The following is an 18,131-nucleotide window of genomic DNA, read 5'->3' as shown; positions in this document are numbered from 1 at the left end:
TCTATGTAACGACTTTTTAAACTGTTTAAGGAAAGGTCCAGTTGCTTACAAAATTAATGATTGTATAGGAAAATACAAAAGAAGGATACATGTACTTCGACTGAGTTTTGATTAATAATTTACCGGGTGACTTGTTTGGGTTGTTTCCTATCTGGCTAAATATATCGGCGATATATAGCCGATATGTTCAGTAATTCAATCGTATACGGATTCTCCTTAGTAAAAATTAAAATTAATTAAAGTAAGAAAGAAAAAGTTTTTTTAATATCCATTTAAATTTTAAAAATCTATTAAACAATTTGAATGGTATAAAATATTTTATATTTAAATGAAAGAACTAGAAATTAACCAAAACCAACCATATTTAAGAAGTAATACTTAAACTAAATATATGCATGGTTTATAAATTAATATTATTGCAACTAGAGTTCCCATCCCCATCGCTTTCCGACCACCTCTAGTTTAAATGACCCGGCCACACTAATTCAAAATGGTGGCGATATTTCTGCTGCGACGCATGAAAAAAAAAACGCATGAAACGTGAAAAGCGATCTTTTTGTGTTGGAAAAAGTGCATTTAAGAACAAGTGGCTTGCGGGAAAAACATAAACATTTGAGAGTGACCGTGTTCAAGTGTATTGGCTGTATTTAATGAGCGCTATAAGGCAACTGGGGGTGCTACCACGACAATATAATGAGCCAGGTGAGTAGGCCTTGAAAAAGCTGTGAATGTCGAACGTCGGTGTGTGTGAAAAAGTTGAAAAAACGATGAATTTCTTCCATTATTCGAATCGAAAGGCTTTAAATCAGTTTCATCCCAGTCGTCGTGTGAGTATTAACTGAAAATAACTGCTACATACAAAACACACGCTCCGTTTTGTGGGCGTGGCCGTTCAGCCCCAGAGTCCATAGAAGTCTCTTCGCCGTGAGACACCCGCACTTGACTAGCTGGTATTGTGGCTGCGAGCGAGGCATTTGGTAAAAGTAAGGATTTTCCCATTTAATAGACCGTGTTGCATCGTTCTGACGACTCCCGACTGTTCCCGAGACTCCTACGTGGCACCCAGAGTGGATTTTATGAAAATATTTTGGGTACCCATTTTCGCAAATTCTGATCAAATTCGAAATTTTCGGTTTGTTTTTATTGGATACCGCTATAAAACCGCTTTAAATTCCATGGATTTCGATGGTTTTCCTTGCAAATTGAAAATTTTCATCGATTACGTAATCATAAACCACAAGGTGCAAAGATTTCTTTCAAAGATTTTTATCCAATTTCCTTGGGATTTGGAACCCGCCAAAAAGAAGCCGGCATTTATTTTACTAAAATAAGACCTCCTTTTCACAGGAACAATCGTTAAAAATTATTTTTTCCCAAGTTAAGAGGCATAAATTCTTATTTTTTAAGACTTTTTGATGGAAAAATAGTGCCAGGAGATCGAATACCCAGTTGTTTTCAAGGATCTCTAGTAGTTCTACTGTCCAGGATCCATAATTCGTGTTTTCCGCCATTCAGTGTCAATTACTCGGATAATTCCTAGTAAAGCCTCCCAGGACCATAATGGTTTCTTGGTTTTTCATGGCTGCTTTAGAATAAACTAGTCTTTAAATTAATTTCTGGAGAGGATTAGTCCTGGTAACTCAATACCTTGGTTGTTCTTAAAGACGTTTCCACCCTGTTTACTTTTTAAGACTTTTTAGCAATGAACTTTCGGAATAAATTGTAAAAAAAGAAATCATTTTATTAGGAAGTTGGTCCTTTAAGAGTTAGACCTTTTTTCTGGGGAGGATTGAAGTCCTTTCTTTCTCAAATAGATTTTTCTGAGCAGACGAAGTATTTATGCTAAAATTTTAAAGGTTTTACCGCTTTAAGCAGGTATTTTGAGCATTTTCAGGTGATCCATATAATGCTAGTTCTTTTGAATCCTGCATCTTCGACTGATTGCCATATCTTTTTGACAGGCACTCAATGAATCGGCGAATAGTATTGGCTCAGACGAACAAGATGACACCCGGGAGGCGGCGAATGGCACCGATGACCATAGTGGCAGTGGCAGCGGTAGCGGCAGCGGCTCCTCAGGCTCCGATTCGGACTCGGACAGCTCCTCTGGTAACTCCAGCGATGGACGCAGTTCCGCGGAGCCGGAAACCAAATCGTCGACGGTGGCGTCAGGTTTTCCACCAACAGCTGCTGCTGCCCAGGCGGACAGCAAGACGAATGGATTCACAGATGATCAGGAAGACGACAGCTCCAGCGGTGGGTCCAGTGGAAGCGACTCCGATTCCGATGCCGATGGCCAAGCCGATCACAGGAATCAGGGGAGCATCAACAATAAAACAAACACGAGCACCAGCAGCAGCAGTTTGTCAAAGCCGGAACGAGATGACGAGGACGATGAGACTGAGGCTGGTCATCAGCAGCCAGCCAGCGAGGCCTCTGCCGACGGTTCTGCCAGTGATAGTTCTGCCAATGTCTCGCCAACATCCTCCAGCAGCAGCAGCGTAAGTCGGATTCTAAGGAGCAGATTGCGCTAGGCATTCCTAACATGTTCTCATCACCAGGAGGATGAAGAGGAAGACTACAGACCCAAACGGACGCGCCAGGCGCGCAAGCCACCAGCTACTGCTGCGGACAAATCCAAGCGAGCTCCAGCTCCCAAAAAGAAGAAAAAGAAAACGTGAGATTGTTGTGATCCTTCTGTTTCTTCATTCGCTTTCACAACAGCTTTTGTTTTCATTTTCCAGCTGGGATTCGGACGAAAGCGATGAAAGCGAGGACAGTGATGAAGACGTGTCCGCTGCGTCCCAAAAACGTAAGCCAGCGGCTACTACCTCTAGGAGCAAACCGGCACAGCAGCAGCAGTCTAAACGCCGGGTGAAGTCCTTCAGCTCGGAGGACAGCGATGATGACGATGCCAGCAAGCGGTAATGATCTCCCTGATTTCCCTCATGTGGTAGCTCCATTTTTTTCCCCTTGACCTGACCTGTACCCAACTTTTCTTAATTTAAGCAGCTGCGCCACCCGTCGCACAGCCGCAGCTGTTAGCTACAAGGAAGCCTCTGAGAACGAGGAAACCGACTCTGAGGATCTGCTGGAGTGTGAGTACGACGAGAGTCAGGCAGCCGCATCTGCTGCCGCCGCCGAGGAGGAGGAGAAGTGTGAGACGATCGAGCGCATCCTGGCGCAGCGTTTGGGTAAGCGGGGATGCACCGGCAACCAGACAACGATCTATGCCATTGAAGAGAACGGCTTTGATCCGAATGCGGGATTCGATGAAAAGGCATCGGAGGCGGAAGCAGAGGTTCAGTTTCTGATCAAGTGGAAGGGCTGGTCATACATCCACAACACCTGGGAGTCTGAGGCGACACTGCGCGATATGAAGGCCAAGGGCATGAAAAAGCTAGACAACTTCATCAAAAAGGAGCAGGATCAGGCATATTGGCGCCGCTATGCCGGGCCCGAGGACATTGACTACTTTGAATGTCAATTGGAGCTACAGAACGAACTGCTGAAGTCATATAACAATGTGGATCGAATCATTGCCAAGGGCTCCAAGCCGGACGACGGAGCCGAGGAGTACCTGTGCAAGTGGCAGTCACTGCCATATGCAGAATCCACCTGGGAGGATGCTGCTCTGGTTCTGCGCAAGTGGCAGCGCTGTGCGGAGCAGTTCATCGAACGGGAGAGCTCCAAGTGCACACCTTCTCGTCACTGTCGCGTGCTCAAGTATCGCCCAAAGTTCTCTCGAATAAAGAACCAGCCAGAGTTTCTCGTGCCGGGACTAGTGCTCAGAGATTACCAGATGGACGGTCTAAATTGGCTGCTCCACTCGTGGTGCAAGGAGAACTCTGTGATTCTGGCCGATGAAATGGGCCTCGGCAAGACCATTCAGACTATCTGCTTCCTCTACTCGCTCTTTAAACTGCACCATCTCTACGGACCTTTCCTGTGCGTGGTGCCACTTAGCACTATGACCGCCTGGCAGCGGGAGTTCGATTTGTGGGCACCGGACATGAATGTAGTGACCTACCTTGGCGACATCAAGTCGCGCGAGTTGATCCAGCAGTATGAGTGGCAGTTCGAGGGCTCAAAGCGGCTTAAATTCAATTGCATCCTCACAACCTATGAGATTGTTTTGAAGGACAAGCAATTTCTGGGCACTCTACAGTGGGCGGCACTGCTGGTGGACGAGGCCCATCGGCTCAAAAATGACGATTCGTTGCTCTATAAGTCGCTAAAGGAGTTCGACACCAACCATCGGCTGCTAATTACGGGCACACCGCTGCAGAACTCACTCAAGGAGCTCTGGGCCCTACTACACTTTATCATGCCAGAGAAGTTCGATACGTGGGAAAACTTTGAGGTGCAGCATGGCAATGCAGAGGACAAGGGCTACACCCGACTACACCAGCAGCTAGAGCCCTACATCCTGCGCCGAGTGAAGAAGGACGTAGAGAAGTCCTTACCGGCGAAGGTGGAGCAAATTTTGCGAGTAGAGATGACCTCGCTGCAGAAACAGTACTACAAGTGGATCCTTACCAAGAACTTCGACGCCCTGCGCAAGGGGAAGCGCGGCAGCACCTCCACATTTCTAAACATAGTTATCGAGCTGAAAAAGTGCTGCAACCACGCCGCTCTCATTCGCCCCTCGGAGTTTGAACTAATGGGTCTGCTGCAGGATGAGGCTCTACAGACGCTGCTAAAGGGCTCCGGAAAATTAGTGTTGCTCGACAAGCTGCTGTGCCGACTTAAGGAGACGGGCCACCGTGTGCTAATCTTTTCACAGATGGTACGCATGCTGGATGTCCTCGCTGATTACCTGCAGAAGCGTCACTTTCCCTTCCAGCGCCTGGACGGCAGCATCAAAGGAGAAATGAGGCGCCAGGCTCTGGATCACTTCAATGCCGAGGGAAGTCAAGACTTTTGCTTCCTTCTCTCCACAAGGGCCGGAGGCTTGGGCATTAATCTGGCCACAGCTGACACAGTGATCATCTTCGACTCTGACTGGAATCCGCAGAACGATCTACAGGCCCAGGCCAGAGCCCATCGGATCGGTCAGAAGAACCAGGTTAATATTTATCGCCTGGTCACCGCTCGATCGGTAGAGGAGCAGATTGTGGAACGAGCCAAACAGAAAATGGTGCTGGATCATCTGGTCATCCAGCGGATGGATACCACGGGACGGACCGTTCTCGACAAGAGCGGCAACGGCCACTCTTCAAACTCGAATCCGTTTAACAAGGACGATCTGTCGGCTATTTTAAAGTTTGGCGCCGAAGAGCTGTTTAAGGACGAGCAGGAGCACGATGACGATCTAGTCTGCGACATTGACGAGATCTTGCGTCGTGCCGAGACACGCAATGAGGACCCAGAGATGCCAGGCGATGACTTGTTGTCTGCCTTCAAGGTGGCTAGCATAGCAGCCTTCGAGGAGGAACCAAGCGAGGCGGCGGTCAACAAACATGCAGAACAAGATGCCGCTGACGATGAGGACGACAGCAAGGACTGGGATGACATTATCCCTGAGGGCTTCCGAAAAGTGATTGAGGATCAGGAGCGCGCCAAGGAAATGGAGGATCTATACTTACCGCCGCGAAGGAAGACTGCAACTTCTGCCAATCAAAACGAGACCAAGCGGGGGGCAGGCGGAAAGGGAGCCAAGGGCAAGCAGCAAGCGGATGATTCGGCCGACTCAGACTACGAGCTGGGCTCTGAGGGCAGCGGAGACGATGGTCGACCGCGAAAGCGGGGACGGCCAACGATGAAGGAGAAGATCATTGGCTTCACAGACGCCGAGTTGCGACGTTTCATCCGCAGCTACAAAAAGTTCCCCGCCCCACTTCACCGCATGGAGGCAATCGCATGCGATGCCGAGCTGCAGGAGAAGCCGCTGGCCGAGTTGAAGCGCCTTGGCGAGATGCTGCACGACCGCTGCGTTCAGTTCTTGGACGAGCACAAGGAGGAAGAGAACAAGACTGTGACGACGACGGATGAGACGGTGGGTGCGAAACAGCGGCGCGCCCGCGCTACCTTTTCAGTTAAGCTGGGTGGGGTCTCATTTAACGCCAAAAAGCTGCTGACCTGCGAGCAGGAGCTGCAGCCGCTTAACGAAATCATGCCCAGCGGTGCTGAAGAGAGGCTGCAGTGGAGTTTCAACATTAAGACGCGAGCCCCACTCTTCGACGTCGAATGGAGTAATGAGGAGGACACGAAGCTGCTGTGCGGCATCTATCAGTATGGGATCGGATCCTGGGAGCAGATGAAGCTAGACCCTACGCTCAAGCTCACGGACAAGATCCTGTTAAACGACACGCGCAAGCCGCAGGCCAAGCAGCTGCAGACCCGTGCCGAGTACCTGCTTAAGATCATTAAAAAGAACGTTGAACTGACCAAAGGTGGCCAGCGGCGTCGTCAGCGTCGACCCCGAGCATCAAGAGCGTCCACCAACGACGCTAAGTCTGTGACCGGCCATCAGGCAGCAAGCAGCTCGAATGCCGACGGTAGGTCGCAGGATGCAGACGAGGCGGTCACTGCCCCTGAGAGTGCGGGTGCCAGTCATATAGATCACTCAACCTCCTCGCCGCACAACATCCCTTCCTCTGATCAGGCCAGCAGTGGCACCGCCAAGAAGACCAAAAAGTCCAAGGTCCGGTCGAAAAAGAATAGCGCCTCGGACAACAACGGAAACAAGCCGATGCACTTTACGGCAAATAATGAGCCGCGCGCCCTGGAAGTACTGGGCGACCTGGATCCCAGCATATTCAACGAATGTAAAGAGAAAATGCGTCCAGTGAAAAAGGCCCTGAAAGCTCTGGATCAACCGGACCTAAGCCTGTCCGACCAAGACCAATTGCAACATACAAGAGATTGTCTGCTACAGATCGGCAGGCAGATCGACGTATGCCTGCAGCCGTACGGTGAGCCGGAAAAGAAAGAATGGCGCAGCAACTTGTGGTACTTCGTATCCAAGTTCACAGAGTTGGACGCAAAGCGTCTTTTTAAAATCTATAAGCATGCACTTAAGCAGCAGACGGGAAAGGAGGAGGGGAAGGGCAAGGCCAAGGACTCATCGGCGGGTAATCCCAGCAAGTCCAAGCGCAACGGGATATCATCTGAAAAAGAAAAGGACAAGGATCGGGACAAGAGCGGAGGTAAAAAAAAGAAAAAGGACAAGGACAAGGAACGTGCTAGTAGTGGGCGTTATCTGGATACGGGAACGCCTTCCGCGAGCGGGCGATTCACCAATGATTCTCCGCTAAAGCGAAAGAGAGACGAGAATGATGCTGCTGACACTAGTAGCGGTACATCTGGAATTCCCGGAGCTGGTGGCATCAGCGAACAATTAAAGTCCATGTCGTCGTTTAAGCGACAAAACATGGAGCGCCATGAGGATCGAAAAAAGCATCATCGTGGCGGCGGCGACTATTTTGGCGCTAGTGGTGCACCTCCAGGTAGTGGTGCTGGCGCGGGCTACGAAAGTGGCCGTCGGCAAGGTCTCAACTCGCCCTCTACGCCAAATAGTAGTCGAGGGGGAGGTGGTCGAGGCGGCTATGAGCCACCACCCGCTCCATCCGGCTACACGCCGGAGATGGAGCGGTGGCATGCCCGCGAGAGGTAATTGTCTGGATTCTTTGACATTGTGGACATTTTTTTCTAATTCATTTTACTTCTTTAAATAGATACAGCTTGGAATACAAGCGCGATCGCTACGATGCTGGGTATGCGCGAAGTGGCGGAGCTCCTGGAGGAGGGTACCATCGGGATCATCGAGAACGCGAACGCGACCGCCGTCCCGATAAACGCAGGTAACTGTCACTTTACAAAGCATTTATATGAAGTGCAATGCAAGATTAGCCATTAATGTAACTCCTTAATTCAGATTCCCTTCTGGGCATCTCCCGCCGCATGCTTACCCGAACCATTACCTACCGCCCAACTACTATATGCCGAATGGAGTCGTTCCCGGATTGCCACCACCGCCACCATCAGTCTATCGCACCGATCCTCGCGGCTATCCTGTGATGCCGCGTGACTACCCTGCCGACTACAGACGCAGTAGCGAATACGAGCGACGCACGCAGACCTAAAGAGGAGCCGGCACGGAACACCCGAGTCTTTTGTATATAAAATACCTAGACATAAGCACATATGCAAGGGGAAATTCCTCTCCGAGCAAATGAACCTGCATACAATATACGTTTAGCGTTGCCCCATATACATACATCATGTACAAGTAAACGTAGCGACTATATAGACTATACATAGACTACGTATTGTCACACCCATTCGCACAGGGCAAACACTGCATCATCATCATGAATCGAGCTGCAATTCTCGGCCTCAAACCCTAATCTTAGACAACTATTTGTGTATAAATCAATATTTTTCTACTATTAAATTGTACAGCAGCAGGTTATGGAAGTGTGCAGTTAACAGAGTCGTTTCAAAAGCTTTTAAACCAACAACAAATTCTCACTATTATATTTATGAATTAACTTATACGATTGTAAAAACACAGAATCAATGATAAGGATGATGAAAGATAGGAACAGCATGCTAAGAATTTGTTTTTGTCTATAATGCATTCATTTATATTTACCATAATATAGAAATAAAGAATAACAGCGAATGATTCAGAGAAGTGTAATTTAGTTAAATTTAAAGGTTCTAATAATTACGATAAAATATAATATGTTGTAGTGTCTGAAAACAAATATATGATGTATATCAATAAATTATAAAATATATATAAAATTAAATTGATAAAACAAAAACATCTGCAAATGGTATTTTTTTTTAAAGGGGTTAAAGAAAGGTTACTAGAAATTTCGCTATCAAAATGTTTACTTATTTTATCAAAACCGAAGTGGCCGGCCTTTTACATTTAGAGTCGTCGCGAGCTTATTAAAAAGACCACTATAGTCGGTGCATTTGCATTGATAAAAAGATAAACAAGATTTTATAGGCTAGTAAATTGGCTTATCTATTGTAGGAATATCCTAATACAAATTTTGAAAAATCTAAAACAGCAGACTAACTAGAAATACTTTCGGACTTGTGTGAGAATTTTATGTTTTATCCATTTTCTCTAATTTTTATAAAATTTGTAAGCACCGGTTTTAATTGTATAAAAATATATAAAATCATGCATTTATTCGTGACACATTAAAAATACGGCTTGTTTAAGGATGTATGTAAGTGGCCATTTGGAATCCAAACGTCTTCCAGTAAGGTCAGCATTTTCGTTGGGCCGGCGAACCAAGTGGTCTAACTTGATGGAATGGAATTGCCTTTTCCTCGCCGAAGGCCAAGAAATCCATGCCATAATGCTGTATGAGCTTGGTTAGCATTGCAACATCTGCCTCCGCCTGGTGAGCATTGTATGCTGGTCGGTGGAATTTACTAGTGTATAGGCTTCCTAATTTGTATTTAAGCCGTGGTGGAAAGCGCTTCGTCTCTGCACACTTTAAACCACTAAACAATTGGCGTCTCGATCGGAAATCCTGCGTTGTACGCTTGGTTGGCGTCGGCGAGCTCAACAAGTCATCGTCCTCATCGGACAGTTGCTTTCGTTTCGCAGAAGCTTGCGTGGGAGTTAGAATCGGACGCTTTGGCGTGGTTTCATTCCTAGTTTTCCAGTCGATTTCCTTGATGGTATCATTCTCTACGTGCTGAAGAATTTCGATATCCGCTTCGCAAGGTACCGGTTCCGGTTTCTCTCCGTGGTCCTTTTGCTCTGCTTCACCAGGAACTGTAATGACACTTTCATTTCTAAAGCGCTTATCGTCAATTTCCAAAAAAGCACGAAGTGAGTCAACACATGTCACGGAGTGGGGGAACTCCAGGTTCACCTTTTCAAAGGCCTGCCTCAGGATGGGAAAATCAAATCCCCAGCCATTGTGGGCCACCAGGCAAACTGGAGCTGGCAAATGCTTTATAAAGCTGATGATAAGTTTTGCGGATTCCTGGTCAAGTTTGGATTCCCGCTCAAGCAGATAGTTGCTCAGACCTGGTAGGAATATATTTACACAAATATTTGTTGTGAAATTAAATTACTGTATTGATTGTGACCCACAAACCTGTGTGTTGCTCTGCCTCTGGATGCACTCTCATAGAAGGCTGGAATAGCAGATTTAACTTGTGCAGAACACGCGGTGGCTCTGGCAGGATATTTTGATCCTCCTGATTTTCACCCTTGACATCTTTATTCGTATAATCCTGGCTCAGAAGAGCGGCTTCAAAGGCGTAAATACACAGCTCCGTTATGCCAACGCGATTATTATTGAAAGCAGGCAAGTTCGTCGTTTCCAGATCCAGGACAGCAAATGTAGAAATCTTGGGCTGATCTCCCGAATTCTGATTCACATTTAGTGTGTTAAGAGCCATTTGTAAGTTGTGTAAATATTTATATGGAATTTAAAGTGCATTGTGTTGGCCTGACAACTTTGGCAGGTTTACCAACTCTGGAAGCGATGCTTAGAGATGGAACAATGTCAGTATCGTGATAGCTTCGAATTCTCCTTGTCAATCGTTCTATAAAAACAGAATTTGACTAATGAAACAAAAGCCTGCTTTAAAATAATTTAAATTAAAGAAAGACAAGAATGATTCACAAATCAGACTTTTTCATCAGATCTAATAATCAATATATATATATATACATAAAAAATTATATGATGTATTAGGAATTCCTGTTGGATCTTACTATTTGAAGCTTTTGGACTTTTACGAAAATGTATCAATTGATATTTTTAATGAATTCCCTATACATACAAACTTTTATAAAAATTTTGGGATTTTTGTAATAATAAACACTAAACTTTAATTGACACTTTGGATGTCGTGTCACGAACAAGAAGGATTCGTTTCCAGTCTCTAATTAATGACTAAAAGTTACTTTTGCCGGTCTAACAATTTTCGGTGAGTGCTTGCTGCTGTCAAGTTGCATTCTGATTTTCGTTTTGCTGCAGGTAATTCCGTAATGGACTCCAACTACCAGCAAACAAGGACCTGGATGAACAGCCGCGGGGCGAACAATACCAGTTCCACCTCATGGGTCGGTTTTCTGTCGGAACGCGATCCCGAGCCCGAGAGGTCTTCTATATCATTGGCGGGCTGGTCCCAGTATGAAAACACCTCTCGTCGTCCCCTTATGTCAAATGACATATTACCAGCTCCACAGCGTTCCGCCGGCAGTCGTTGGAGCCGCGACCAGCCTGAGTGGAACGCGATTAGAGGTGGTGGGCCACCGGCCGCACTTAATTCGTGGTCAGGGCCCTCCAATGGGAACCCAAGAGTGATGCAAAATCAGCCACAGCAGCAACAGCCTGTGCCGAAACAGAGCAATGTTCTGGAGCCACCAAAGCGAAACGCTGATGGCTTTCTTCAAGGATTCAACAGTGCTGGGCGCGACTGGTTCTATCGCTACTTGAATATGGGATGCAGTCCGGAAGAGGCTCGAGATAGGGTCCTAGAACGCAACCGAAACCATCCAGAGTCACTGGACTCTACTGCACGTGGGGGACGTTTTCCCGACGCCAAGGCGCAGGTTGACCGCAGGAATCCTACTAGTGAACGCAGGCGTCCAGTGGAGACTGGCTCAGAAGCGGTGGATAATGTTCTCAACACCTTAAATGGGGCCTGTCTCAAGTGGTACAATAAGCATCTGGAAAATGGGTTTACTCCGGAGGAGGCCATAGCTAAAGTACTGGAGCACAGGCGGACTTTTTCTGGCAAAAGACCAGTGCAATCGTCAACAGATTCAGGCGGACGAAAGCGCTCTGTTGAGAGCAAACCTAAAGAAGATCCCAAAAAGCCAAAGAGAGGCAAGGAGAGCTTCCAAGCCGAAACAGTGAACTCCGGAAAGGATCATTTGGCAGTGGCAGTAGTGGCCGACGACTATCCAAATTACTACTTAATGAAGTCCGAACTCACCAAGATCGAGAACGCCTTACTGGAGGAAATGAAAAATGGCTGGACTCGCAGTCTTAACTTTGGAGGCCTTAAATATCGCCCGGGTATGATGGTTTTGACCTGTATGGACGAGGGCTCCAAAGAATGGCTTGAGCAGGTGGTGCCAAAGATCACCGCCGTACAAGGTGTACCCCTACGGATATATAAAGAAGACGAAGTACTCAATTTCAAGGGTATAACTTTCTATGTACCGCACTCAGTTGACGAGCCGGACGACGTCACGTTACGTTTTATAAAGGAACAGAACACTGATCTTTTGTCTGGAAACTGGGCCGTCGTGCGCAGCAGCCTATCAAGGTCAAAGAACGGAAAGGTAATGACCCTTCGAATTGGCGAGAAGTCGCTGGATCTGCTTAACAAGCGTGGCATGGCTATTAGCTACCGCTTTGTTCAGCTGCCCTGTCACATTTCCAAAGGACCGTTGTTCTTGCCGTCCAAGAAGCAGAAAGAAGTGGACGAAACTCCTGTCAATCCTCCTGAGATTGATCTTACCGCAGAAGATGAAGATATAGAATTTTCTGAAATGACCGTTTTGGACGAGGTACATTGTGATGACGACGATGGGAATGAAGCTGACGAGATGGCTGAAGAGGACGAGAATGGTAATGGAGAGTACGAGCAGCAGGGCGAGGAGGAGAATGAGCAATAAAAATAATTTAACAGCAGAAAGACTGCATTACAGACGGAACGCATCCAAAGGTAAGAACAATAAAAACAAAAGAATAATTATTGTTTTAACCATGTCCCATTTTCACATAGAGAACAACATTTAATTAAGTCAATTTGGATTCAATGGAAGACAAGATTTTAATAGAAAAGCAATCTCATCGACATCCACCTATTACAAATGATTTAACTTAATGATAGCAAATGCCTGTTAAATGGCCAATACTCATAATTTGAAATAAAGTATTGGCCATATGATTTGTGATTTTCGTTAAAACACCAACTATTACCGTTGCTTCCAGCGGTATCAAATACAATGTGTCCTTCCATAAAATTGAAAGACCTAGAATACACGAATATACCAAATATAATATTTAATATCGACTTTATTGTATTTTAATACAAAGCAACTAACAAACACAACTTATTTAACATAAATTCGTCTTCTACAACTGCAAGCTTGTCAATACTTATTCTGGGAATAAAAATCAAAAGATGTGTTTAGCAATTTTGATGTACTTCTTTAATTACATTCGATGATTTTAATGGCACCCAATCAGAGGAACGGCAGCACCGAGCTAGCCGCTACCACCAGCTACCGACTTGGCGTCGTCAGGAGTCCTGGGGTCTTCTTCTTCTGATGTTCGCTTAACTGAAAATTCCAAATAATTGGCGCGTGTCGCAGCTTCATACTCCTGCACTAAGCAGTCCACCGTCTCACGAGATTCATCAAGTTCATTCAGGTCTTCCTTGAATATGTCCTCCCGCTTGAATTGGTCGAGAAAAGCGCCGCGCTTGCGCAGCTTGTCGTACTGGTTAAGTGCCCGCTCGAAGAGCGAGCAGATGCTGGTGTGATTGGCCAGCATCAAACCGGACACGCGATGGTTGCTCTGCACGTACGGCGAGGAACGGGATAGGGCCACCTGGATGGAAGTGGGACCCCAAGGGATGAACTGTGCCATCTTGCGGTCCCGAATGCGTTGTAGCGACTTGTGCACTTGAGTGGGATCCACCTCGCCCTGAATGATGTTTAGAATGGAGATGTAGCAGTGGTGGTTCGTCTTGTCCGGCCCCGTCGACACCATCATATTCTTGGGCTGAAGCAAGCGTCGCATCACGTCCAATACGGTGGTCTTGCGCACATTCACAGTCTGCAGGCTATTGACATCCGAATCACCGGTCAGTGGCGTGTAGCCAGTCATAAGGAAATGGAGCTGGGGTGTCGGGATCAGCGGAGCCATTAGCCCGATGAGATTGTTGTTCATATAAGAAGGGTAGCGCAGGGTGGTGGTGCTAACGCTCATGATGGTGGAAACCAGGTTATTGATTTGCGAGAAACTGGGATTTTGGATGTGCAAGCGGTCGCAGGCAATCCGGTTTAGAGCCGTGTTGTCCAGGACGACGACACTATCTGCAGCACTGGTCAGGCGGCGTAGAGTCAGAAGTGAGTTGTACGGCTGCACCACAACATCACTTATCTCGTCCTGGTTGGGGAAAACACTGAAAGTCTGAATAAGTTTCTTTGGAAAGCGATCTGCCAGGCGTTCCATTATAAAAGAGCCCATTCCAGAACCCGTGCCGCCGGCAATGGAATGGCACAGTATGAAGCCCTCGAGCGAATCGCTCCCATCGGCCTCGCGATCTATGATGTCGAATACTTCCTCTTGAAGTTTGTCGCCCTGACTGTAGCCAGATGCCCAGTTGTTGCCGGCGCCACCACCGTGCTTTGATAGGTATACATTCTCCGTATTGTAGAGCTTGGAAAAGGAACAATGCTTTCAATCCACTAAATTTGCGCTTTCGCCGTTACACATACCTTGGAATATGCGGAACTCATTATGGTGTTGATCACCCTCGGCTCCAGGTCCAGCAGCACGGCCCTCGGAATGTAGTGGTCATCGTCTGCTTGGTAAAAAAACACATCCTTGCGGTCCATACCATCTGTGGCAAAGTCCTCCAACACGCCGCTGGGCGAAATGCCATGCTCCAGGCACAATCTTTTCCAAAATTCAAATCCAACTGCAAGTGATTAGCATAAGCAGGGAGTCATCTTTCCACATTAAAACTTACTTTGGTTGCCGCATTGTCCCAGCTGTAGTGTAATTATTTCGCTTGGCATCTTTAAGCCTTTGAATAGATCAGGCGAATGGCGCAAAAGGTGGACTTCGTCTTCTTTCCAGCTTTGTCTGAAACTTGCCCTTTGCTACAATTGTGGAATCTTTCCGTAGTTAGCTATTCAAATTGACAACGAAACGAGCAAACAAATAAACAAATTGTGTAAAATATTTAAAAAATTGCCGCAGCGGGGATGTATTGCAATTTATTTTAGCCAGTGTTGGAGAGCGCTACAGTCGTCGTGCATGCTCGAGAACAAGAAGGTGACGGACTCCCTAGTAGCGATTTGATAAACTTTTCGAAATTTGTGTGCGCTGAATTTGAATTTCAAAGATTCAGTTATCAGCCCTTCATTTTCCTATACTTCTGCGCTTTTTAAATATTTATTTAATTTGGACAATTTTCGTACGCCTATGAAAATGCGAGTGTTACTGAAACGACATAAGTAAAGTGACAGAATGAGCCTCAATATTATGAGTTTTATTAAATAGTAATGAGTAAAGTGCCTAACAAAAATTAAATGCCCAATTTTTTTTTTTAAGACGGACCAGAGAAATCGTTCAACTTCGTCCCTTTTCCAGCACTAGAACCGGCTTTAAGTATCGCCGCGCGTTACCGCGCAGTCTTTTTTGTTGTTTTCGGTCCGCTGAAGGGCGCAGACAAGCAGACAGGACAGAAAGGCAAATTCTGAAATTACATTAATGCAATCGTGTCTGTAGAGAGCATTTAACGCGTGCCACACTATTGCATAATGCCCCGCGCCAAGACGGTAAAGAAACAAGCGGAAACTGCGGTGTCTGAGCCCGCTGAGCCCACTCCAAATGGCAACTCCCATGAAAACCCATCAACCGACTCTGCAGTCGGGGGCATACCTCCGACGAAGGGAAAGCCACGCTCAAGGAAAGCGTCTAAGGCCGCGGCAGCTGTGGATGTTATCGAAATTGAAGCGGAAGTAGGAGCAGAAAAACCGCTGCTGGCAGCTGCACGCGGCAAGAAGAAACAGCCAAAGGATACGGACGCCGAAATTGCAGAAGTCAACCCGAGGGGACGCGGCAAGAAGGCAAGTGCTAAAAAGGTAGAGAAGGTTGATCCACCCGCCGGTAAGGCGCCCAGGTCGCGGGCCAACAAGGAGTCTACTTCCGCCCCAGAGGAAGTGGCACCGCCGGAATCGTCTAGGGGTCGTTCAAAGCGCGAAAAGACCCCTGTTGTCGAGGAACCAAAAGCAAGGGGACGTAAGCGAAAGGAGTCTTCAGTAGAAGCCAATGGCGGCGAGTCGGAGGTGCAGGCAGCTGAACTACCAAAGCGGCGGGCCAAGAAAGAACCACCGCATCCGCCGATCGAAGAGGAGTTAGAACAGGAGCCAGTGGCAGCCCCCAAGAACAAGGTAAAGAAAGCTGGTCCAGCTGCCAAGCGGCAACGCGGAACCAAGGGACTGGCTGACTCGGAAATCACAGCTGCCCTTGAGGATGAAGAGGAGGAACCGGAAGCAGAGCCTCAAAAAGCGGTAAATAAGCGAGCCAAGAAGCCGAAGGCTGAACGACCCGACGTCGGTGCTGATGGGGACTCTGGTATAGTCCCATCCAAATCAACCGTCACTAAAAGAGGCAAGAAAAAAAATGCAGAGGAATCTGCTCCAGAAAACGGCATTAGCGCCGAATACAACAAGCCCACTAAGCAGCAGGCAAAGAAGAAGAAAGAGGAGGATGAGCTGCCGGCCCCGCCGACCAAAAAACGCGGGCAGCAGTCGTCGGTTGAAAAGGAGAACAACGAGGAGGCTACAGAGCAAATGGCAAAAAGCAAACCAGGTGGGAACTACCTCCTAATAAGTCAAAATCGGCATCATTGTAAATTTATTTACTCCTACAGTTCCCAGCCGGAAAAGGGGCGCCGCCAAGGCTAAGGTTATCGAGGATGACGATGAAGGGGAAAGCTCAAAAAGTATGAGTATGGCGGAGCAGGCCGGTTGCGGTGGTGCTGCCGTATTTAAAAGCTTGCAAAACGTGCTCAATTTATGTTTTCCAGCAGCCAAGAAAGCTAAAAAAGTCGTGGAGGGCGGTGTTAAAGAGACATTGAATAAAGATGCCTTCGCCCTGGCCGACGACAAGGAGTTCAATTTGAAGATTTCCAGCTGGAATGTGGCCGGCTTGAGGGCCTGGCTAAAGAAGGACGGCCTACAATTGTTGGATCTTGAGGAGCCGGACATTTTTTGCCTACAGGTAAGCGTAACCATGGAAGGATTTCAATCAGTCATTAATTTGATTTGAAATCCCATTGATGGCAGGAAACGAAGTGCGCCAACGAGCAGCTTCCGGAGGAGGTGACCCGGCTGCCGGGATACCATCCATATTGGTTATGCATGCCTGGTGGCTACGCCGGCGTTGCCATTTACAGCAAGATCATGCCCATTAATGTAGAGTACGGCATTGGTAACGAGGAGTTCGACGACGTGGGACGCATGATAACAGCAGAGTACGAAAAGTTCTATTTGATCAATGTATATGTGCCGAATTCAGGTCGAAAGCTGGTTAACTTGGAGCCGCGTATGCGCTGGGAAGAGCTATTTCAGGCTTACGTGCAAAAGCTGGACGCTCTTAAGCCGGTGGTGATCTGCGGCGACATGAATGTTTCCCATATGCCCATCGATCTGGAGAACCCGAAGACGAATACAAAAAATGCCGGCTTCACAAAGGAGGAGCGCGACAAGATGACGGAGCTTTTGGATCTGGGCTTCGTCGACACCTTTAGGCATCTGTATCCCGACCAGAAAGGAGCCTACACATTCTGGACATACATGTCTAATGCGCGAGCCCGCAATGTGGGCTGGCGTCTCGACTACTGCATTGTATCCGAGCGATTCGTTTCTAAGCTAGTGGACCACACAATTCGCAAGCAAATGCTGGGAAGCGACCACTGCCCAATCACCGTATTCTTCAATATTTAGGATGTACATACATACATATATACTCTTTGTGTTTCTGCTTGTGTTTAAGGTCTTAAGGTCTACTACTTTGTGTGTGAACTGTTTTTCGTTTTGGTGTTGTACATTTTGCGTGTTTATTTGATTCCAGCGTGACAAGTACCGATACATTACTTTGTTGTAGATCAATCATCAAAATTTGTATTTTTTTAATAAAGAAAACACATCACAATCTTCTCATCTTAGATCTATATTGGAATCTCTTGGATTCAACCAATTAAACAGAAGTCTTGCCCTATGTGGCCCCCGTAAGGTTATGTGTACGACTTGATAAAAAGATTATTTAGAAATTTTATAGGGTTCATTTTCATTGCTAAATTTTATTTAAAAGTTTCTAATGATTAGACTATTATGTCACAATTAAACCTATAAAAAGAAATATATAATTTTATTTCAACAT

At 46.7% G+C, this 18,131-nt stretch overlaps 5 protein-coding genes across 13 annotated transcripts; 3 read left to right on the top strand and 2 right to left on the bottom strand.

Moving 5' to 3' along the window:
* The first annotated feature begins 424 nt into the window (after window positions 1–424).
* Window positions 425–8,774, top strand: Chd1 (chromodomain-helicase-DNA-binding protein 1). Of its 5 annotated transcripts, none has more exons than XM_086832066.1 (7): window positions 425–702; window positions 1,962–2,501; window positions 2,562–2,677; window positions 2,745–2,924; window positions 3,013–7,614; window positions 7,680–7,805; window positions 7,880–8,774. In XM_086832066.1, exons 1-7 carry the CDS (start codon window positions 694–696, stop codon window positions 8,085–8,087), a joined length of 5,781 nt encoding a protein of 1,926 aa, XP_086688192.1. In that variant the 5' UTR covers window positions 425–693; the 3' UTR covers window positions 8,088–8,774. The 5 variants fall into 5 exon arrangements, with proteins under 5 accessions (XP_086688192.1, XP_086688191.1, XP_086688190.1 ...); XM_086832065.1 differs by having other exon boundaries at window positions 454–702; window positions 3,010–7,614; XM_086832064.1 differs by lacking the exon at window positions 425–702 and adding an exon at window positions 705–827.
* A 179-nt stretch (window positions 8,775–8,953) lies between these two features.
* Window positions 8,954–10,530, bottom strand: LOC110186109 (uncharacterized). Its single transcript, XM_020955156.2, has 2 exons — window positions 10,080–10,530; window positions 8,954–10,009 (listed from the first exon to the last, which is right to left on the bottom strand). Exons 1-2 carry the CDS (start codon window positions 10,384–10,386, stop codon window positions 9,234–9,236), a joined length of 1,083 nt encoding a protein of 360 aa, XP_020810815.2. The 5' UTR covers window positions 10,387–10,530; the 3' UTR covers window positions 8,954–9,233.
* A 261-nt stretch (window positions 10,531–10,791) lies between these two features.
* On the top strand, window positions 10,792–13,147 carry LOC110186107 (uncharacterized). The gene is made up of 3 exons (XM_020955154.2): window positions 10,792–10,920; window positions 10,971–12,672; window positions 12,733–13,147. The coding sequence occupies exon 2, from the start codon at window positions 10,982–10,984 to the stop codon at window positions 12,620–12,622; it is 1,641 nt and encodes a 546-aa protein (XP_020810813.2). The 5' UTR covers window positions 10,792–10,920; window positions 10,971–10,981; the 3' UTR covers window positions 12,623–12,672; window positions 12,733–13,147.
* On the bottom strand, window positions 13,008–17,834 carry gammaTub23C (gamma-Tubulin at 23C). 3 transcript variants are annotated; one of them, XM_086832072.1, is made up of 4 exons: window positions 17,711–17,834; window positions 14,710–14,871; window positions 14,456–14,658; window positions 13,008–14,396 (listed from the first exon to the last, which is right to left on the bottom strand). In XM_086832072.1, exons 2-4 carry the CDS (start codon window positions 14,756–14,758, stop codon window positions 13,218–13,220), a joined length of 1,431 nt encoding a protein of 476 aa, XP_086688198.1. In that variant the 5' UTR covers window positions 14,759–14,871; window positions 17,711–17,834; the 3' UTR covers window positions 13,008–13,217. The 3 variants fall into 3 exon arrangements, with proteins under 3 accessions (XP_086688198.1, XP_020810814.1, XP_086688197.1); XM_020955155.2 differs by having other exon boundaries at window positions 17,707–17,822; XM_086832071.1 differs by lacking the exon at window positions 17,711–17,834 and adding an exon at window positions 17,327–17,467.
* On the top strand, window positions 15,318–17,916 carry Rrp1 (Recombination repair protein 1). Of its 3 annotated transcripts, none has more exons than XM_086832069.1 (4): window positions 15,318–16,559; window positions 16,621–16,692; window positions 16,780–16,970; window positions 17,036–17,916. In XM_086832069.1, the coding sequence occupies exons 1-4, from the start codon at window positions 15,506–15,508 to the stop codon at window positions 17,693–17,695; spliced, it is 1,977 nt and encodes a 658-aa protein (XP_086688195.1). In that variant the 5' UTR covers window positions 15,318–15,505; the 3' UTR covers window positions 17,696–17,916. The 3 variants fall into 3 exon arrangements, with proteins under 3 accessions (XP_086688195.1, XP_086688194.1, XP_020810812.2); XM_086832068.1 differs by having other exon boundaries at window positions 15,323–16,559; window positions 16,777–16,970; XM_020955153.2 differs by having other exon boundaries at window positions 15,352–16,559; window positions 16,621–16,970.
* Window positions 17,917–18,131: the final 215 nt, after the last annotated feature.

This window comes from Drosophila serrata, unplaced genomic scaffold (genome assembly GCF_035046125.1).
Source record: "Drosophila serrata isolate PLE 108 unplaced genomic scaffold, ASM3504612v1 contig_245, whole genome shotgun sequence".
Lineage (NCBI taxonomy): Eukaryota > Metazoa > Arthropoda > Insecta > Diptera > Drosophilidae > Drosophila > Drosophila serrata.
This window is presented reverse-complemented; position numbering and strand designations above follow the sequence as displayed.

Excerpts from the sequence above, each read along its gene's own strand:
- Chd1 (XM_086832063.1), top strand. The coding sequence starts at position 729 with ATGTCGAACGTCGGTGTGTGTGAAAAAGTTGAAAAAACGATGAATTTC. Across the intron at positions 2,502-2,561 it reads CATCCTCCAGCAGCAGCAGC|GAGGATGAAGAGGAAGACTA; the intron begins GTAAGTCGGATT and ends TCTCATCACCAG. Across the intron at positions 2,925-3,009 it reads GATGACGATGCCAGCAAGCG|CAGCTGCGCCACCCGTCGCA; the intron begins GTAATGATCTCC and ends TCTTAATTTAAG.
- LOC110186109 (XM_020955156.2), bottom strand. The coding sequence starts at position 10,386 with ATGGCTCTTAACACACTAAATGTGAATCAGAATTCGGGAGATCAGCCC. Across the intron at positions 10,010-10,079 it reads AGAGGCAGAGCAACACACAG|GTCTGAGCAACTATCTGCTT; the intron begins GTTTGTGGGTCA and ends TATTCCTACCAG.
- LOC110186107 (XM_020955154.2), top strand. The coding sequence starts at position 10,982 with ATGGACTCCAACTACCAGCAAACAAGGACCTGGATGAACAGCCGCGGG.
- gammaTub23C (XM_086832072.1), bottom strand. The coding sequence starts at position 14,758 with ATGCCAAGCGAAATAATTACACTACAGCTGGGACAATGCGGCAACCAA. Across the intron at positions 14,659-14,709 it reads GGGACAATGCGGCAACCAAA|TTGGATTTGAATTTTGGAAA; the intron begins GTAAGTTTTAAT and ends AATCACTTGCAG. Across the intron at positions 14,397-14,455 it reads TGAGTTCCGCATATTCCAAG|CTCTACAATACGGAGAATGT; the intron begins GTATGTGTAACG and ends TCCTTTTCCAAG.
- Rrp1 (XM_020955153.2), top strand. The coding sequence starts at position 15,506 with ATGCCCCGCGCCAAGACGGTAAAGAAACAAGCGGAAACTGCGGTGTCT. Across the intron at positions 16,560-16,620 it reads AATGGCAAAAAGCAAACCAG|TTCCCAGCCGGAAAAGGGGC; the intron begins GTGGGAACTACC and ends TTACTCCTACAG. Across the intron at positions 16,971-17,035 it reads CGGACATTTTTTGCCTACAG|GAAACGAAGTGCGCCAACGA; the intron begins GTAAGCGTAACC and ends CATTGATGGCAG.